Source organism: Theobroma cacao, chromosome 9 (assembly GCF_000208745.1).
Source record: "Theobroma cacao cultivar B97-61/B2 chromosome 9, Criollo_cocoa_genome_V2, whole genome shotgun sequence".
NCBI lineage: Eukaryota > Viridiplantae > Streptophyta > Magnoliopsida > Malvales > Malvaceae > Theobroma > Theobroma cacao.
In genome coordinates this window covers 1,417,259-1,431,800 of record NC_030858.1, presented here as the reverse complement: position 1 = coordinate 1,431,800, position 14,542 = coordinate 1,417,259, and the positions used below count along the sequence as shown (strand labels likewise).

The window sequence follows — 14,542 nt, the reverse complement described above, 5'->3', positions numbered from 1 at the left end:
TTAAGGTAATAAAATATAAAATTTATTTAAATTTTTACAAATAGTTTAAGGTTTTTTATATTTGGCTAAAAATTTAGAAAAAAAATGTGAAAGAGAAAAAAAAAAATAGAAGCATCCTTATGATTTGTTGCTTATTCCAGCATCAATTTTTTCCTTCTATTGATCTGTTTCTGTTAGGTCGTTACCTTTACGATCGACATCCATTGATCTTGTTACAACCTCGTCGGTACTTCTCCGCCGGCGGGGCACTGGTCAGGCAATTTTCTGGCTTTTGAGGACTACAGGGAATGCGGCTGCCGTTGTGATCCTTGTTGAAGGCCTGATAATTGAGTGGCGATGCTCTTGGGGAGCCCTGACAGATTTCTAGCAATGATAGCAGAGCACGAAAGAGCACAAAGCTGTGGAGAACCCCAGGTTTCTTTGGAGTACCCATTCCCAATGTAAAAGCAGTGAAGAGCAGCAGTCTCCATACACCTTAGTGACAAGGTCATTAGGACATCCTTACATCCCAATTATCAAAATTTATAAAATTCATATAATGTCAGCCAGACAATAAAAAGAAAAATAAAAGACAAACACGAAACATTTGATTTGATTAATTGATTATTACACAATCTCTTAAAGTCGATGTCTTTAAGATAAATATGTATGATGAATGTTTTCATGCATGCACCTGCCCTTCTATGACTAAACTCACCTTTTTCCTTTTTATTTCTTCCTCGCTATATATATCATCATGCTTCTTGTTACAATGAAGATAAGGAGAGAGAAAGAGATGTGAAGAAAATATTCTCTCCAGCTAGCTTTCTTTCTGGTGTTTTCCTCTGGGTTTCAAGCCAAAACTGAACAAGCTCTTCAACCATACCCAAAAGAAGATATCGTTTCCTCAAGAGTTAGAATAAGTTCCAAAAAAAAAAATTCAATCTTGCTTTTGTTTTTAAATTTAAAAAACAAAAACAAGGAGATTTAAATTCAGAGAAGCATGTGTGATGCTAATTTTGTAAAGATCACGACTATCGGAGAAACATTTATACTGTTCACTGAATTTATAAGATAATCACAATTAAATTTATGAATTGAAAGTAACTTAAAGAATACAGTAATTTAATTAAATAATCTTTCAAAAATACCATGAAGGTTTAGACTGTGCATGGTACAAATTAATTGTCTTCAGAAATTGATTAATCGTTGAAAGCTAATTCATACCATGAGAGCTGCTAATGGTGATGCTGATTTACTTGCTAAAGATGGAGTTGATAGGCAAGAGGAACTAGTTCAATTGTTTGGTTTTAACCAGGAATAATTATCTGAAATTTTAATTGGACAGCCGTTTGTGTTTGTAAAGGATCCCTCCAGCTGTCCATGTTGCAAGGGAGGATTTACGTTTCCTGATTGTACGCTGCTTGTGGAGTTTGGATTTGAATTGTATTCAGCGCGTTAGGACTTTGATTAAAGTTGGGTCCTAGCAGTTTATTTGACCGGCAGTTTGAATTGAGGGATATCTGGGTGGGGTAGAGTTTTGACTTGGACTCTATCTCGTCTGGATACAAATTCAATCTTTTTAGTGGGTCTGGTTTCCAGCTGAAGTCTCTGCTTGGACGTTGCTGGGCGAGAATATTGGACTTGGACACGTGCGTTTGCGGACAGCATCATTGGACGCGATGATATGTAATTCTTCATCTGGACGTGATTAGCGATTGTGGTTCAGACAGGAATTACGTGCTGAGCTGGTTTTCTCGCCGTTGGTCATGTGTGAATTCGTACAGGTTTCTTTGTCTTGACGCCAGGGACGGGTTTTAATTTTGCAGTTGACGCTGGGGATGACATTTAATTTTGAAATAGCGGCTTTGGTTCAGTCCAATGTATGGAGTTAGCCAAAATCAAACGCAAAATGACATTAACAAAAGTGGGAAAGACACAACTAAACATATATGGAGTTTTCTCAAGATAGTGTTGTTGCCTTTTGCACATCAACAAATAATTGCGTGCTTCCGAATTCATTTACTTACTTAAGTGATTAATCTCTAAACTTCGTCCTGTGATGATGGACTGTTGAAGATGAAAAAGTGAGAAAGAAAGGGAAAAGAAAACTAGGTGACACCTTTCATGATGCGATTAGGTTTCAAACATCATCAGTCCATGATTTACCACAAGCAAATTACCCGTCTTGACCAAATCTTCTTGAAAGGAAAGCCTCTGCTTTCCAAAGGTACATAATGATAGGGAGAACAAACTAATAGCGAGAATTGATTTTCTCAAATGGCAATAAGAAATCGTAAAGAGACTTCTTAAAGTGTTTCATGTGGGATGTCTCCAAGCAAACCACCAATGACAAGCTCCCATCATCAACCGGGCTTGGTATGATATATATTTGTCCTTCGTCGATGACATTTGCCAAGCCCACGTGCATGGGGCGACCCCATCCGAAATCTGCAGCATATACCGGAAGTCGCATCCAGCCATTGATGTTGAGGTTCGGGGACTGAAAAGTATGTGCTCCTCGCACAAGAGTTTCCATATCAGGCACACTTTCTATGTATTCAAGAGCTGATCTCATATACTTGTCGTCCATCCGTTTTACCGTTCTGTTGATTCTTTGTATTGTATCCGCAAATGGTTCGGATTGGAGAACACCTGATAGAGCAGTTGTTGCAGCTATGAAGATAACATTGCCAAGGTAGCCTGGTGGAATAGGTGGATGTAATTTGGACCGTCCATCGATTGGAATGTATAACTTGGTCACTTGATCATCCGAGAGGCCCCTCGCTTTGCACACGCAACGCCACATATGTGCAGTCAGGACGTGGTATGTGCTACGATTTGCTTTTGTTGTGTTGCCATTCATGGTTGCCTTGGATTCTAAGGTCTTCAGCTGATCAGCAGTGATTTTGAAAATAGATGTAGATGAAAGTTTGGGACCAGCTTGACAATTCGGAGTTGAAATAGATGTGTTCAAGGGAGGAGATGGATCGTATTCAACATGGTGAAATGCAGGAGCTGGTGGCACCCGGGCTCGGAGAAGGGTGCGGTCAATGAATGGGGTAACATTAATGGGTAGGCCTCGGGTTATGTTAGACCAACTTTTCATGAAATAAATGACAGATCGCGCATCCACCAAAGTATGTTGAAATGCAGCACCAAGACAAACCCCTCCATGTTTGAAGCTTGTCACCTAGCAAAATATACACATGAGATTTCTTATTGTTTATCTTGAATAGTGTTGCAACGACAAAATTTGCAGACTCTACTTGAAAAAGAAAGGATGACCTATAAAAGATATTGAAACTAGAAATAATCTGTCACTAAGTGAAGATTTGTACCTGTAACAGAACGAGTGGAAAAGAAGAGATATCTCCAGAATAGTCGACTGTTGGAACCAGCTGCCCAAGTTTCGAGCGCGGTGCAAAATCGCCCAAGTCATCTATGGTAGTAGCGGTTTCAGCCTCAATGAATAATACTCCCTCCGCGTTGCAGACTATCTCGAGTCTTCCGTTTTCATCATATCCCAATCTCCCAGCCATGGGATAGAACGGGACGAGAATGTTACTCAAAGACTCCTTAAGCAATTGGGTGTCACAGAAATTGGAAGAAGCATCGGATTTGTAGAAACACACCGAGGTAACATGATACCTTGATATCACCAGGTCCAGATTCGAGTTCCACAGACGTCGATTTGGCGTGTCTCGAGCTGGGCGTACCATGGTTGATCCATTAATGGTAGTCTTCATCTCCTCACGATTCCTGCAATGATAAATAAGTTCACTCTTAATACTATCTCGTAGAAGGGTCTACCTTTGTAAGTTGTATTTAAAAGGAAACCCAAAGCTCAAAATCTTGAAAAGTCTCTCCTTGTTGAAAACCACCAGGAAAGGGAAGCAGAGGTGTTAGTTACGGTGGTGTGGTGAACTTTGGTCGTTTGATGGCTTTATTTTTGACCCAAAGCTGAGGAAATAAGCACAAGACAACATATGAAATGAAAAGATATATATAAATATTGAGTGAGGCCACAAGCTCAGGGAAAGGAAGCCAAATTAAAAAAGGAGAGGGATTTTATTCGGAGACGGAGGCAGAAAAGGAGAACTGGGAGAGAGAAAAGGGAGAAAACAAGAGAGAGAAACCGAGAAAATGGAGATTATGTGGGGGGAAGGTAGAAGGGAAATTGATGAGAAATAGGGGGACCAAACTCGAGAAATTCAAGAAAAAAGGAGGAAAACTAAAAGGGGAAAGAACTAGAAAAGGAATGAGGCAGTGGTGAATGAGTTCCTAACGAATGGGGATTTCGAAAATAGAAATGAAGTAATTAGGGATGAGGCGGAAATTACATGGTCAATTGGCAAACAAGTAGGCTTCATATGTGGAGAAGAGGATCAGCTGCTGATGGAGATTGCTAAGGAGGCAGCAGCTAGAGCCAAGGTTACAAAAAGTTGGTATTGGAACTTATTTGCGGAGATCCATAGGTTGGAAGAGATTATCCAGGGAGTTTGCTTCAAACAGGTTTTTAGAGAAGCAAATAGCTTTGCTGATGCTCTGGCAAAGATGGGGGTGAAAAAGAAGTTCATTACAAGGACATAAACAGAAGACATTAAATAAGGGTTGTTTCTTCATATAACTTTCAAAAGCTTTTTTCGGACAATGTGGATTTGGCATCCCTATGGACATTCATAAACTCATGTTCTAGCAATTTTTTAATGATACATGACCAGATATCCCAGGCATACTAAAGTAAAACATTTAGAAACGTTCATTTATTCATTTGTTCTTTTGAAAGGCAGAACTATATTGCATAAAGGTCTCCCAAAGGAGACTTACAAAAGACAAGCCATAATAGGCATGCATGTCATGCAGATGCACAGCATGCTACAAAAGGGAAGAGGTACAAAGCATAACAGCATTCTTAATCATCAGCAATGCTACAGAGCATACAATATGCAGAAACCAAAAACCGAAGGCTATTGGTCATACAACATGCAGAAACCAGAAACATCCATGCACACTGGTACAGGGCATAACGATGGTGCAGATTAAGAAAAGTTGATTTTAAGCCCGTAACGAAACTGCTCCTTGTTCTTCAAACACAGTCAATCTGGAAATCAACTTTAAATATCATCTTCATCTTTAGCTTTCAATAATTTCCTTCTCTTCTTATTGAAGAAAAGCTACTCTTATTTTCCACAACTATCCACGTCTAGCCCAATACAGGTCGAAATCCTGCATTTAGGCCACAAGGGTGCTGGCATCCTTCAACATTTTGTTAGAATTCATACAGAAGTTTTTCGAAGAGTTCAATGTGAGAAGCTTCCAAGCATGTCGCCAGAAACAGGCTCCCATCACCCGTTGGACTTGGTAGTATGCAAATTTTTCCTTCTTGGCTGATCTTGGCCGGCCTCATGTATTTGGGACGACCCCAACCGAAATCTGCTTCATATACAGGCAACCACATCCAACTAACAATATCAATGTTTGGACATGCAAAAGCATGTGTTTTGACATCAGACACCTTTTCTATGTAATCAAGTGCTGATCTCACGTACTCATCATCGACCTGTATTACTGATTAATTCATGGATTCTCTGTACAGTGTCTATTAATGGTTCTGATTGGAGATCACCAGCCAGAACATTAGGTGTAGCAAGTAAGATTGCATTGCCGAAATAGCCTGGTGGGAGAGGAGGATGCAATCTTGATCGTCCGTCAACTGGTATCGATAGCTTGGTTTCTTGATCATCTGAAAGTCCTCTTACTTTGCTTGCACAACGCCATAAATGTGCAGGTAGGATTTTGTAAGTACTATATTTTGTGGAGTCTCCATTTTCATTTGGTTTGGCTTTCAGGGTGTTTAGCTGATCGACCGTGAGTTTAAATATAGATACGGCTGATGGCTTAAGGTGTGATTGATATTCTGAAGTGGAAGCTGAATTGTTCAAAGATGGAGGAGGGTCGTACTCGACATGGTGAAATGTAGGAGTTGGGGGCACCCGAGCCTGCAGAAGAGTTCGATCATTGTGTGGCGTAATGCTAGGGGTCAAGCCTCGTGTTGTGTCAGCCCAACTATTGATGAAATGAAGAGCACATAAACCATCCCCTAAGGTATGTTGAAATCCAACTCCAAGACAGACTCCTCCGCATTTGAATTGAGTTACCTAGTAAAATTAATGTTACATCAATGCCATACATGCTGATGCATGCAGCCAACATGTGGCATTCCATAGTTGTCTCACTAACAGTAAATAACTTTGACACAATTTAACTATTTTTTTTTTTTGTGAAAAGCAGAATTCATTCATAAAGAAACAAAGCTACAGCCAAAACCAAAAACACTTACACAACCAATATTCATACTCAGAATCAGCAAAAGAAAAGAAAAGAATCTCCCCTGTACACCTGGAAATATAGATAGGGGTGACAAAATCAAATTTAGTCTTATAGGATTAAGTAATTTGTACACTCAAAAAAGCTATAGGTAATAGAATAAGGATTAGAATAATTCAACAAAACTTGGAAACCGAGATTTTGTTTGATGATTGCTCTAACCTGCAACAAGAGAAGTGGATAAGAAGATATTCCTCCTGGATAATCGACTATAGGAACTAGCTGCGATACCTCTGAAGAATCCCCGAAATCTTGAATCAAGTCATCCATAACAGAAGCAGTTTCAGCTTCCATGAATAATACTCCCTCTTCATTGCATGTAATTTCAAGCCTTCCATTTTCATCGCAGTTGCGCCTGAAAGAAATTAGAAGAACCATTTGGCTTGTAGAAGTATACAGTACGAATATGGACTCTTATATTCACCAGGTCCAAAGTTAGATATCCATAGGCTTCGTTTGCGAGTGTCTTGAGCAGGTCGTACCATGGTTGACCCTTTTATCATAATCTCCATCTTTACACCTATAATGAATCAACTTAGAGAAACTTCAATGAATCTGTATAAATTAAAAAAAGGACATGGACGTCAAGCAGAAGATTACTATCCTTACCTTGTAATATGGTAGAGGGCAACAGTGTTCACCGGGCACTTAGTCAAGGTTTTCCGGATCGGTGGTGAACACACAAGTACCTTCATAAAACATAAATAAATAACAATTACGATAAGAACAAGATTATTAAATTAATAAAGCAGCGCAATGCAGTGCTAGGGGAATGATTAAATAAAGTTAAATGATTTAATTTATTAAATTTCAAATAAAAAAACAAACACTGAAGATATTGGTTGAGCCCTAGTTGGAATTTAAATATTCCCTCAACAAACCCAGTAGAAGCAAGTCCACTAACACGTTATCCAACTTCTTCACTGAGCCCATTTGCATCAAGTAAGGGATTGGTTTTTTGATGTACCCTTCGAAAGCTTTTTCATACAATGTGGTTTAGCCATGAGCCATCCCATGGCCATAGCAATGAATTATACGTATATAGTATATGAACAAGTATACATAACTACTGACTAGAAAAAGACCAAGACTTGTTAAATCGTTCATCAGAGTTTTCTTCCGTCTCAATTGCCTTTTTTTTCCTCAATAGCACGTGGACAAAAGCTAGTCGAAGGGCCTTTTGGTTTTTTCTGAAAAGTTTCTGTCCACAATTATTATGGGTCTGACATGATAGATAAATATAACCAATGTGAAACAAGAAACCTACCTCCCACCCCTTACCATCTAAATCAAAACTATTGTCACAAAATCTCCACAAGTAAAGTCTCCCTTCCCTCTTTCCAAACAGGCCCAAACCCAATGCCCTTCCTCACTTCTTTTTTTTTTAAAGGTATTCAGAACGTATTCATTAAGGCAGAGGGGAATAAATTCTTCTCCTTAGAAAATTACATCCCAAAACAGCAGACGCTCAACAAAGTAATCTGAAGGTAAACCTGCAACGTTAATTCTTTGGCAGGCATTCCCTACGCAACTCAGTCTACCATCCTAAATATGCACCAGATCAAGAAGAAAAACACTACAATAGAGCCTACCCAGAAAACCCCCGAAAAAGCCTCTTTCCTGCTTACAGCAAAAAACATGCAGGATAAACAAAACAACAGACCCAAAAAATATATATATACAAAACATACCACCCAAGATCCCAAGCCTAAGGCTTGCAAAAAAAAAGGCTCTGAGAACACAAAAAGCTTCACATTTCCGGCAGCCTGTACACCAATGAGCTATATACCAACACAAAACCCAAAACAAGAAACAACATTGTGCATACCACAATCATGTAAGATAAGACAACCCTGTATCAACATGACATTCAATCTCCACTCCTTACTTCTTTCCGGGGTAATTGGGTACAAATTTAGTCCTCAGAGTTTTGTTGTTATTCTGATAAGTAATTGATGGTATGTTGGTCTTATTGGTAGCACAAGCTAAAGTTGGGGAAGAAGAAACAATTGTAAAGAATCTTTACATGCACAAGTGCAAGAGGTTTGAAGGAAATAAACTACAAAGCAGAAGAAATATGCTCTCAGTTCGGTTCTCTTTCTCTCTCTCTCTCTCATTGGATACTTTAATGATTCATCACATGCAAACACAACAGTGCAGGGGGAAAATGTTGTATCAGTTCAGGCCTCAAAATTTCGTCAACCACTTCTCCCAACATCCCACCATTTCATTGGTGTCTCTGATGAGAACGGATCTCTGTCTGACTGTCTTTCTCTCTTTCTCTCCACCTTAACGCTTCCACCAAACTTGAACGTTTCCCGACGTGACATTAATTGGGAGGCAATGAGGGCTAACACGCGCTGCATGTTAATACAAATTGCAGCCAGTTAATAAGCATGGGGTTAATTCTCTAAATTACTTACCTACTCCTTTCGTTTACAGGTACGATTCAATGAGTACAGGCAGAAGAAACACGTCTCTTACTCATTGATTTCCGAAAGGCAAAAGGCTCTACGAGATCAGTTTCGTAAGATTCAGGAGATGATCCGCACATCCACAGCCTCACATTCCAACCATCAAAACTCCTCTACGAGAATGCTATTTGCCCACTTGTCTGAAGTGTGGAAAGCAGAAAAGGATGGCAAGTGTTTAGGGGCCCATGCCTTAATTTATGACAAACATCACAAACGAGAACCTTCGGGGTTAAATAATCAATGCATGCCTCTATGACAAACTCACCCGTTCACTGCAAAAAGTAGACAAACGAATTTTCAACTCTTTTATCGCATGACATAAATTATAAAAAAAAATCATAAAATGTCTTTAATCAAGTGATAGTAATTGATTTTAACTTTATATATATCAATAAAAGGCAGTTGGCTTCTATAATTAATGCAAATCTATTTGTTGAAATTTGATTAGATGGATATTTTGATGAAACAAAGGTCTTGCACTGCTGATGTAGGCTCCATCACATCAATTGGTGTACATAAAATCTTGTTACATTTTTTTTTATAGATCTTGTTTTGATTCTTTACATTAAAAAACTCAATGCCATAGAAGACCAAAAACAGTTAACATTTTCAAGGTAAAAATTTGTCAAAAATTATCAATTAAAAATAAATGAATTAATTTCATACTCAACAATTGATTATAGATCGTATTTGTATTGTAAGCCCCTTGCATGCGAATCATGAATGTATTCACTTATATCGATGTTGAAATAATTATGAGGAATTAATTTTAAATTAATTAAAAACATCTAATTATGTATTTGATACTTTTAATTGTTAAATATGTTTTGAAAAAATAATATTAGAACCATATTAGATTGATTCGAAATTTTACGGACGTAATGAGAATAAATAAATTCTTAAATTCAACAATTGATTTATTAAAATATTAATTATAAATAACATTAATTAATTTTATACCGATATAGCATGGTCCATCCTCTTAGACGAAAAGGGACAACAAACCTGTCTAAAAGATTAAAAAGTATTAAAAACCAATCCAAGACAGCATAGGAAAACAAACCAATGACGAGGTTATTTATGTTGCCAAAATCAAACACAAAACGACATTAACAAAAGAAGCAAAATCGTACATATTAGATTTCGTCTAGGGCTGCTTTCGTTCTATGGAAATTTTCCTCTTATTTTTTGCCTGTTGGACTGAACATAGGGTTCTTAGATTTCATAAAGAAGCTGCCCGAACTTTTTCATGTGAGCGGTGTCTAAGCATGTGGCCAGTGACAAGCTCCCATCCTTAACAGGGCTTGGTAGAACGTATGTCTTTCCGTCTTGGGAGCCTTTGGCTGGACCTAGCCAAATGGGACAACCCCATCCGAAATCTGCTTCATAGATAGGCAACCGCACCCAACTGTTGATGCACAGATTTGGGCATTGGAAGCCTCGGGCTCCTAGCACCGGAGCCCTTACGTTCGGCACTGTTTCCATGTGGTCGATAGCCGACCTTAGGTATTCATCGTCCATTCGCTTCAATATTGTCTGGATTCTCTTTGCGGTATCCGGAAATGACTCTGATTGGATATCACCGTTTGGAACAATCGTTGCAGCCATGAAGATAACGTTTCCGAGATAGCCGGGTGGGAGAGTTGGACGCAATCTGGACCGCCCGTCAATTGGAATGTATAGCTTGGTCGGTTGATCATCCGCAAGGCATCGTGCTTTACTCACGCAACGCCATATATGCGCCGCCAGGCTGTTATAAGTGCTGTAGTTGCCAGCATTTCCGTCTTTGTTTGCCTTGTCTTTCAAGGTGTTGAGCTGGTCTCGTGTGAGTTTGAAGATGGACACGGTTGTTTCAGGATCTGATTGGGGTTCTTGATCAGTGTTCATGGAAAGAGGTGGGTCGTACTCCACATGGTGAAATGTGGGAGTTGGCGGCTCTCGAGCTCGAAGGAGAGACCTATCAATGTGAGGTTCGGCACTAAGGGGAAGACCTCGTGCCGATTCAGCCCAACTGTTGATGAAATGAATCCCAGCTGGACCGTCTGCCAACGTGTGTTGTAATCCGATCCCAAGACAAACTCCTCCACACTTGAATTTTGTCACCTACGAAAATTTACAACATTCAAACCATTGAACTTCTTAGTATTTGAAGCAGTCAAAGCTTAAGACTAATTTTCGAAAAGTGTGTACCTGTAACAAAGTGAGTGGATACGAGGAAATATCTGCTGCATAGTCGACCGTGGGAACTAATCGCCAAAGCTCTGAACTGCGAATGGTATCCCCAATCAAGTCATCTATCACAACATCAGTTTCAGCCTCGACGAATAAAGCTCCCTCCGCGTTGCAATTTATCTCAACTCTTCCCTTCTCATCCCTTGCCAACCTCCCAGCCATGGGGTAGAATGGAACGAGAACCTTGCTTAAAGCCTCCATAAGCACTTGAGCATTAAAGAAATTGGAAGAACCGTTTGGTCTGAAGAAGTACACCGTAGGGACATGATGCAGTGTCATCAGTAGTTCTAAGTTTGAGCTCCATAGCCGATGTTTCTGTGTCTCTTCAGCAGGATACACCATGGTCGATTTCTTTGTAGTAATCTCCATTTCTGGTCCCTACCTCAAAGTAACAAACATAATAGCTTTGCTAATCAATTAGATTGAAGACTAAGAAATAAAAAAGCCTCAATTTTAATCAAACCAAACTCAATTTTGTAATCTCTATTTCATATCATAAACTTTTTCTATTTACAGAAAGTAGTTAGACATTCATATATGTACGATAGGAGAAGAAAAGTGCCCATACCTCAAGCTAGTACGAGGAGAATATGACAATTCTAAAAGATAAACAGGATAGTCCTGCGAAGTAAGGACTTCGAGAACAAGGCAAGATTAAGGAGTTTTGAACTTACAAGTAGTCAGAAGTCTACGTCTCTTTATAGACTCACAAGGAGGGATTAAGGTACATGTGGTTGGGAGGACAGTCTAGACGTAGACTTACATTATTGATTTAATCAGAGTAAGTCCCAGAAATTTACTGTGAAGATATTTTTGGTCTTGGTCATCCACGATCTGAAACTGATAAGATTGATTAATTATCCAAAATTAAGGTCTAGTTGAGAGTGATGATGGGTTAAAGAAAGGTATTAGGGGCTTAAAATTAACAAGTCAATGATCAAAGTAATCGACTTGATGGAGGAAGGAACAAGGAAACACACAATTTCACCTGGTTGTACATTATGTGTTCCAAATTTCGAAAGCAAAGCCTCAACACTGGCATTTGGGGGGCTTAAGCCATGCATGAGTTGGAACTCAAAGCCACCAGATGTCCCAACTACCATTACTTTTCTTTTCCATTTTTTTTTTATATAAATACAACAATTGACAGAAGATTGGAAAAGAAAAGGATAAATGAAGGCAATCAATTAAGGAACAGAAGTTCAGACTAGAAACGGAAAAAGTAATTAAATATCAGCCAAAACAACATAAACCAAGCATTGCAGAGGCCATATTTAAAGATAATTAAGCAAATATTTCTATATTTAGGGAGGCCAAAAAAAAAAAATCCAAGGTGCATTAAATGTAGGTAGGACCTGATGGCTATGGGAGCGATATTCACCTTTGATTGCTCCTGTGGAGAGCATGGAGACAAGTAGGCCTAAAAATTAACAAGTCAATGATTAATGTTAGTTAATATTTGTTGTTCAAATAACATATGACATGACTTAACTATTAAATAACGTGATATTTGTCGTGATTATATGATAGCTGGTGTAGTTACATAGTAGTTGAAATGGTATCCAACATGGTTACACATCGCATAAGCTGTGCCTCATTGCACAAATGCCTTAATATATCATGACAGCCCTTTGGTATAGTCGAGTTCAAATTTAATGTTGATGGTTCTACCAAGATAAGTATCACGCCCCAAGAGTTCAAAAGTCTCAACACGAGATACAAGCATGAGCTTATAGAATATGGGGGGTCTACACGACTTTGATAGGTATATTATTGGTGTAAATTTGGGACCCTAGGCATTCAGGACTCCTATTATGCAGAGATCACGACGATCAGACATGCCCTGTAGCTATTCTCTTTTGTCCCCATTTGTAGGCACTAAGAAACTTATCATTGAGTCCGACTCCTTGGTAGCTTTTTCATTGGTGTATAATGTCGATACGAGGTCTTGGAACAAATGGACTATTTTCAATGAAATCGATGCACTAATTCAATACGTTGGGGATGTATTTATCGTGCACACGTTGAGGGAGAGGGAAACACATTTGCAGATGCTCTTACTAAATTCGGAGCTGCTGTCTTCTTATATCATTTAGGTTGTAGCTCGGTCATGAGTGAATACTTGCGCTGTAGTTTCTTGGTGCACTCTAATGTAGACGTAATGAGAGGCTTTGCTGCCTACCTAGTTGATGGGTCCCATTGCATCTTCACTGTTTTAACAGTAATATATAATATATAAATTTGGATTGAGTGAAAAAAATTATCATATGATGACTTAGATAAAAAATATCGATTAACATTAAGTATGATTAAGATTAATTTTTCATTAAAGAGTTTAAAGTTTGTGTAAATACAAAGATTAGAAGTCTCCTGGACAATAAAATATAATAATTTAAGAGATCTTTTTTATATTATTTAAATCAAAATATTTTCACTTAATACATTAAAAGTTTATCACATTTAACTGTCTGCTATTTACTATAAACAACATTTCATTAACATTTGTCATTAAAAATCAAAGCCAAACTTAACACTTAAGACCCTATTTGGGAGAAGTAAGCATCACTGCATCACCACCAAACTATCAGTACAAGAACATAGAAGAGAGCAACCCAAGTGTCCCATATCTAAGCACAACTGAGAGGAGGGAAGAGGGTTTTAGTAGAAAAGAGTTTGCTCCACTCCTCTTGCTACGAGGACGAAGAAGATCTCCACCGCCATAAGTTCCCTTCCCTTTCTTGTTGTGATCAATAACTTCCTTTTCTTCCCGAACGTCCCTCAAGTAAAGTGCTTCATGTAAATCCTTAAACGTTCTTTGACTCCTATATACATCTGCCAAAAATATGGATTAATTAATTAACAATATTTATGATAATATGAATATATATATTAATGTCGAAAACTTACTCTTGGGTTGTTTTTCCTTCATCAATGGCGGCTTGATACCATCATGAGCTGCAGCGTCTGGTGAGGTGAAAGCACTACTTTCACAAAAGGAGTGTAAGAGGGCATTGCAACAAGTGATGAAGAAGAGCCATTGAACAACTCTTCTCTTCATTCCAGATGACAGGAGAACGAATCAGGGAGATCTTCTGGCTCTCCAATTTTAGGCTCCCTTTGAATTGTTACCTTACATTTAGGTGATTATTTATAAAGAATCGTGAAGGAAAATGAATACTTTCTTGACCACAAGAAAAAGGAAAAAGGGTTATGCTTAATATTAATGTTTGATTTAATTAGGGGGTAAAGGTACCTTAAAGCAACTTTTAATTATCAAGCATGTGATAGGATACTAATTCCAAAAGGAATCCCAAGGCAATCGAAGACATTAAAAAGCCATTGTCGGGTAATTACATTGTTATATTTTTAATTTGATATAATTTAAATAAATTTTTATTTTTTATTATATTTAATCAAATTTTTATATTTTAATTTTGAAATAAATAAAATTTTATAATTAATTATTA

The 14,542-nt window shown here is 38.2% G+C and overlaps 3 protein-coding genes and 1 pseudogene across 6 annotated transcripts; all 4 read right to left on the bottom strand.

The window, feature by feature from the left end:
• Window positions 1,971–4,602, bottom strand: LOC18587818 (shikimate O-hydroxycinnamoyltransferase). Of its 3 annotated transcripts, XM_018128374.1 has the most exons (4): window positions 4,323–4,596; window positions 3,631–3,741; window positions 3,321–3,510; window positions 1,971–3,172 (listed from the first exon to the last, which is right to left on the bottom strand). In XM_018128374.1, coding segments are annotated over exons 1-4 (1,242 nt in total). In that variant the 5' UTR covers window positions 4,325–4,596; the 3' UTR covers window positions 1,971–2,233. The 3 variants fall into 3 exon arrangements, with proteins under 3 accessions (XP_017983863.1, XP_017983862.1, XP_017983864.1); XM_018128373.1 differs by having other exon boundaries at window positions 3,321–3,741; window positions 4,323–4,602; XM_018128375.1 differs by lacking the exon at window positions 4,323–4,596 and having other exon boundaries at window positions 3,321–3,557; window positions 3,631–3,722.
• Window positions 4,759–7,054, bottom strand: LOC18587817 (annotated as a pseudogene).
• Window positions 9,839–12,588, bottom strand: LOC18587816 (shikimate O-hydroxycinnamoyltransferase). Of its 2 annotated transcripts, none has more exons than XM_018126618.1 (3): window positions 12,457–12,588; window positions 11,034–11,453; window positions 9,839–10,946 (listed from the first exon to the last, which is right to left on the bottom strand). In XM_018126618.1, exons 2-3 carry the CDS (start codon window positions 11,442–11,444, stop codon window positions 10,059–10,061), a joined length of 1,299 nt encoding a protein of 432 aa, XP_017982107.1. In that variant the 5' UTR covers window positions 11,445–11,453; window positions 12,457–12,588; the 3' UTR covers window positions 9,839–10,058. The 2 variants fall into 2 exon arrangements, with proteins under 2 accessions (XP_017982107.1, XP_017982106.1); XM_018126617.1 differs by lacking the exon at window positions 12,457–12,588 and adding an exon at window positions 11,644–11,754.
• Window positions 13,490–14,220, bottom strand: LOC18587815. The gene is made up of 2 exons (XM_007011829.2): window positions 13,983–14,220; window positions 13,490–13,907 (listed from the first exon to the last, which is right to left on the bottom strand). The coding sequence occupies exons 1-2, from the start codon at window positions 14,131–14,133 to the stop codon at window positions 13,660–13,662; spliced, it is 399 nt and encodes a 132-aa protein (XP_007011891.1). The 5' UTR covers window positions 14,134–14,220; the 3' UTR covers window positions 13,490–13,659.

What these genes read in the sequence shown, in the direction of transcription:
- LOC18587816 (XM_018126618.1), bottom strand. Translation starts at nt 11,444, where the DNA reads ATGGAGATTACTACAAAGAAATCGACCATGGTGTATCCTGCTGAAGAG. An exon ending in ATCCACTCACTTTGTTACAG is followed by an intron (nt 10,947 to 11,033) that starts GTACACACTTTT and finishes AAATTTTCGTAG; the next exon opens with GTGACAAAATTCAAGTGTGG.
- LOC18587815 (XM_007011829.2), bottom strand. Translation starts at nt 14,133, where the DNA reads ATGAAGAGAAGAGTTGTTCAATGGCTCTTCTTCATCACTTGTTGCAAT. An exon ending in GAAGGAAAAACAACCCAAGA is followed by an intron (nt 13,908 to 13,982) that starts GTAAGTTTTCGA and finishes TATTTTTGGCAG; the next exon opens with ATGTATATAGGAGTCAAAGA.
- LOC18587818 (XM_018128373.1), bottom strand. An exon ending in TTCCACTCGTTCTGTTACAG is followed by an intron (nt 3,173 to 3,320) that starts GTACAAATCTTC and finishes ATATTTTGCTAG; the next exon opens with GTGACAAGCTTCAAACATGG.